Raw genomic sequence first — 5,145 nt, 5'->3', positions numbered from 1 at the left:
GCGAGGCGTTGTGTGCTTGTAGATCTGCTGTTTTCACTACTTTTGTGCGACGGCCTTGTATGAAGAAGCAGGGCTTTACTTTGCGAAAAACGTACAAATTTGAAACTTGGAGATACGAGGTTTCTACCCGACAGTGACGATATGCATTTGTGAACCTTACCCAGCACCAGACTTGAAATGTGCTGAACAACGGGTCAAGAAACGCATTTCCAGAAAACATTTTCAGCACCTTTGAACAATAAACATTAATATTATGATGCCTTGCGCTTATTGGAAAAAAGCTTTTCCAAGAAGTATTCCCCTTCCTTGGCCATGCTCTCTCGCAATCATCATATAGCGCTCCTACTTGTAGCAAGGATTTTTTAGACTATGGTTCTGTTCTTTCACCGACATTATTTATAGCTACAGTATATTCACCCAACATATTGTTTCATGATATTACATATTGCACAAAATCATCTCAGGCTCTATTGTATGTTGACGAAACACTCTTACACGATTAGGCTTCAGTGTTGCTGCTTTTTGCTTCTTTTTTTTCCTCTACTGAGCTAGTACAGAAACACAGTCAAATCCTTCATTATACTGAGAGTGTAGAAAGGTTAGTGTACATTCAGAGGCCCCTTTTCCACCAAAAGAACTTTGCTTCTACAACTGGTTCCGTTCTAGATTATTGGGTCCTTGGTGCTTTCACGGAACCGCCAGACATCTTTTGGTTCCATTTCTGAAGCAACTTTTAGGGTTCTGAACCAAATCATGCTCAGTGGAAACACACCGCACTGGTTCAATATTAGACGGGGAAATAATAACTGAACCGGTTCAACCACCAGTGGAAACGGGGCCTCAGAGCTAAATGAACACTCAGGTTATGTACTATGATTTTCTTAGGTATTTTGGATAACGTATTTCTTTTGTTGTCGTACTTAGGGGGGCAGGCAGGTTAGATTCAGAAGAAGAGGCACGACATAAAGTATTTACCCCCACATCCGCACAGTCCAAAACGTCAGACTGAGACAGGGGGAGTCTACTATACCTGCGCCCTGTGTCTCGATACACAGCCTCACCCCAGAATAATTATAAACACTGGCAGACGTTGAAGATTATGATAAACTGTACAGTGGTTTGGTCTCCGCTTGTAGGGCTACCATGATGTGTTGTTGTTGGGGGGGTTTGAGGAGTGAGACAGGAACCAGATATACATCCTTCAGGTCCTTTTAGCCAACTCTCATCCTGGAAAACCTCTTCTTTTTTTTGGGCATGGTTGGCAGGAGGGAATCAGCCTCATGTTCAGGGCTGAGCAGTTCTTTATCAGAAACAGAATGTGACATAAAGCTGAAGGGTTCTCCATGGGTTTAATGTCAGGATTATAGGGCCAGAACTATATAGGGTTACATAAAGGATGAATTGGGACAGGATGGGCGGTATGGGGATATATTGTAGGGGTGAGGCTTCCATAGTGAACCAGAGAGAAAAAAAAACAAAAAGGCCTAATTTGACCAGAGACTGGGGTTGGTATACAGTATAGAGGTGGAATTAACCACCCCAAAAGGAGCTCCGGTGATCCCTGCTGTGCACATCTTTGCAGAGAGTTGTTTTGGGGAAATGGAGAGATGATGATGAAGAGTGGTGGTGCCCAAGCTATAGGGTAGTAGGAGAGACTTTTAGATCCAAAACATCTTCAGTTTGTTGTACCAAGGCCTAATCAGCATAGATGATGAATCCAGAGAAGGTGCTGTACTTGTTATTGTTGCCACCGTGGGCCTTGCCTCCGTCCAGCTTGATGAAGATCTCGTCTCCAGGCTCCAGGTGCAGCACGGCACTGTTACTGGCATAGTCATAGTTCTGGTCTGCGTCCTGGGCGATGGCACTGGCACGGACCTGGAACACACACACACACACACACACACACACACACACACACACACACACACACACACACACACACACACACACACACACACACACACACACACACACACACACACACACACACACACACACAGGTTTACACATGGATGGATGCATGTACATACACACGCGCACAGAGGAACACACACACAGAGGCACACACAATGAAGCAAACTAAATTGATAGCCAGTATTCTTTTTTGATTCTCATTTTCACTGGTGTTTTGTACAGGCATGCAAGCACACGCACGCACGCACACACACACACACACACACACACACACACACACACACACACACACACGTGTGGGTGTGGGTGTGGGCACGCAAACAGGCACACACGCACGCACACTCGTCTTTTTCATTCTCATTTTCACTGGTGTCTAGTCTGATTAAGACTCCCCTACATGGTGTGTTGGTACAGTACTGCTCTACAAAGGCATATTGCAGTAACTATTTTTTCAGACACACCAACTTATTTGTGTCGCCCAAAGGTCAAATTAGCCTTTGTGATATTGGGGGATGAACAATTAGCTCAAGAACAGATATACAATCAGAGTAATATCACTTTTATGCCTATATCTCATTTGGCTGATCAGATTTAACACTTTTAACCCCATTTATTATTATTTTTTTTATTTAATTCTTACTGCACTCTGCCTTTGTAGGGCAGAGTGCATATTTACTGAGGCAAAGAAAGATAAAGAAAAAAGGCAACTTTTAAAGTTTACATGCTATCGGTCATTTAACCTGGCATCCCTAGGCTATTATGGACATGGCAGGAAATGTTTGAAACACAGGCTAAATGTTTTACAAGATTTCCCAAAAATGTCAAAAATTCAGGCATTCGCTCTGAGCTTGTACTGTAGGGCCTATAGTGGTTAATCTGACAAAACAAAAACTATTTTATTAAATGGATATTCACAACCTTCAAATTTCAATAATAAGCTAAAAGAACAAAGGAATAAATGAAAATGTAACTGTTATTTTTTAAATGCATAAAAGATCTTGTATGGCATTTCAAATAAAGGTGAAATAAACATAATTATTTTTTATTTGTTTGTGTTTTTCTGAAGAATTCGCCTGAAGCTACAGTTCTTCACATTTTTCTGTTCTTATTTTTCTAACTAACATATTGTAGCTGAGCAGTCTAGAACAGTGGTTCTCAACCAGTGGTCCGGGGACCACCAGTGGTCCTTGAGGGGGTTCCAGGTGGTCCCAAGCTGAATGATGGAGAGTTGGTAACCAAATGGACCCTTATTAGGTCTTTAACTCTTGAGAGCGTAAAATGAAACCAAAGGGACCCTTACAGGTTTCATTTTACGATCGCAAGAGTTAAATTATTGTCAAACATCTGCATTACTTAATTTACAACAATTATTATTATCTATTGGTGCCAACACAGCATGGAATTGTGGGCAAAATCTTGTCCAACAATAACAAAATATTCTTGGGTCTGAGACGATAAATCCCATCAAAAGGTGGTCCGTGGCTCAAATGCTGAATAAATAATGGACCTTGATGTGAAAAGGGTTGAAAACCACTGGTCTAAACGGTACCATGGACAGTTATAACGCAGTGTAAACGGTACCATGGAGAGTTATAACGCAGTGTAAACGGTACCATGGACAGTTATAAGGCAGTATAAACGGTACTATGGACAGTTATAACGCAGTGTAAACGGTACCATGGACAGTTATAACACAGTATAAGCGGTACCATGGACAGCTCCTATAACGTTGATCACTGTTTAAGGCAGAGGTTCTCAAACTGTGGGTTGGGACCCCCAAGGGGCTCTCCACATGAATTTGGGGGGTCCCCAGATGACAGTGAAGTGACATTTTCAGGACTTTTAAGACCTTTTTAATGTTTTATGCCTCAAAAAGAAAGAAAAGACCCCAAAAAAAAAACTGGTCAAACGTTGGTAAATTTTCAAATAATATAAGAAAGAAAAAAGAAAGGCAATACCTAGTTTACAAGGTCATCATGAGGAGCATTGAGCTAATAGATCTGTTATTTTCACAATATTCATCATTGGAACTGAAAATTGAATGCCTCAATTGCCTATATTCCAAGTGCTTATCAGGGTGGGGGTCCCAGTTCAAATATGTTTATTTGGGGGGTCACCGCCTGAAAAGATTGAAACAAAGTGGTTTAAGGGGTTTAAGGCTTCAAGTCACTGAACACAAGATCGAAACAAATCTAATCAAATGACACTTTGACACAGTCTCCGAATAGTCTGAAGAAGTTACCACACAATGTATTAAAAGATTTTTCTCCTTCATGTTTAATATGACTTTTGGTATTGCCACGAGTCCCCCTCCATTAGAGGCTATTACTTTAACCAAGACACCTCTGCGATATTTCCTCACGCTCAACTTGAGTCGAGGCTGAAATTAATTTGTTATAAGCCCACCCTATTCTCATTAAGGCATCTACAGTCCTTTATCATTAGTATTATTAAAAGGAGATTGTCTTATCTAGCGAGACAAATCAGCGTCTGATTGAATCCGTTTATTCAAATCAGCTGCAGCCTGCAGGGCTACACGATTAATCAAGTCATCAGACACACATCACATTTAGCTACAGTACGTTCACTATCCTAGCCTATACACTATTTTGTTCGAAGTTCACAAAAACAATGTTCTTTAGCTTATTATTTTTATTGTTAAAGTGTCCATGCAACCGAATCCTTAGTTCCTGCACAGCAAAATCCTCAGTTTTAAATTAACTGCAAATGTACAAGCAACCAAATGGAAAGAAACATAATTATATTCAAAAGCTATTTTCAAACGGCCAATATTGGCCTCTGGATTGATTGATCGATTGAATAATTATTATTAGCTGTTTTCATAGGTAAAGCACAAGACAGTACAGTTCAGATACATTACAAGGTCTAATAGCATTTAAACCCAAGAAAGCACTATGGCTTGTTCACATTGGGGTCCATAACTGTATATACCATATACTGTCCATATACTTTATAGGTTTATGCCATCCATATGAACTAAATTAGTTATAGGGACCCCCCTGGATTCCTGGAACCCCCTCAACCAAGGGCATCCCCTCCCTGACCCCACTTCGAGAACCACTAGCTAATTAGCAATCTATTTAGGCAGAGCTCCATAAACTGTGGCCTACACCCGTGTCCCTGGTAAGCCTTCCACAATGTGCTGTTTATCTGACCGTGGTCACAGGCCTGTGGGCTGAGCCATGCATTCAGCAGCAGCAGCAGCAGCAG

The 5,145-nt window shown here is 41.2% G+C and overlaps 1 protein-coding gene across 1 annotated transcript in view; it reads right to left on the bottom strand.

Annotated features, from left to right (window-relative positions):
* Nucleotides 1-1,695: 1,695 nt before the first annotated feature.
* c1ql3a (complement component 1, q subcomponent-like 3a) overlaps nt 1,696-5,145 on the bottom strand; it is a gene marked incomplete at its 3' end in the record, with an annotated part of 6,536 nt that continues 3,086 nt past the window's right edge. The window contains exon 2 of the mRNA XM_080751928.1: nt 1,696-1,875. Coding sequence (XP_080608054.1) covers nt 1,696-1,875 — 180 coding nt within the window. The remainder of the gene's footprint in view (nt 1,876-5,145) is intronic.

Source organism: Nannobrachium achirus (assembly GCF_963921795.1).
Source record: "Nannobrachium achirus genome assembly, chromosome: 21".
NCBI lineage: Eukaryota > Metazoa > Chordata > Actinopteri > Myctophiformes > Myctophidae > Nannobrachium > Nannobrachium achirus.
This window is presented reverse-complemented; position numbering and strand designations above follow the sequence as displayed.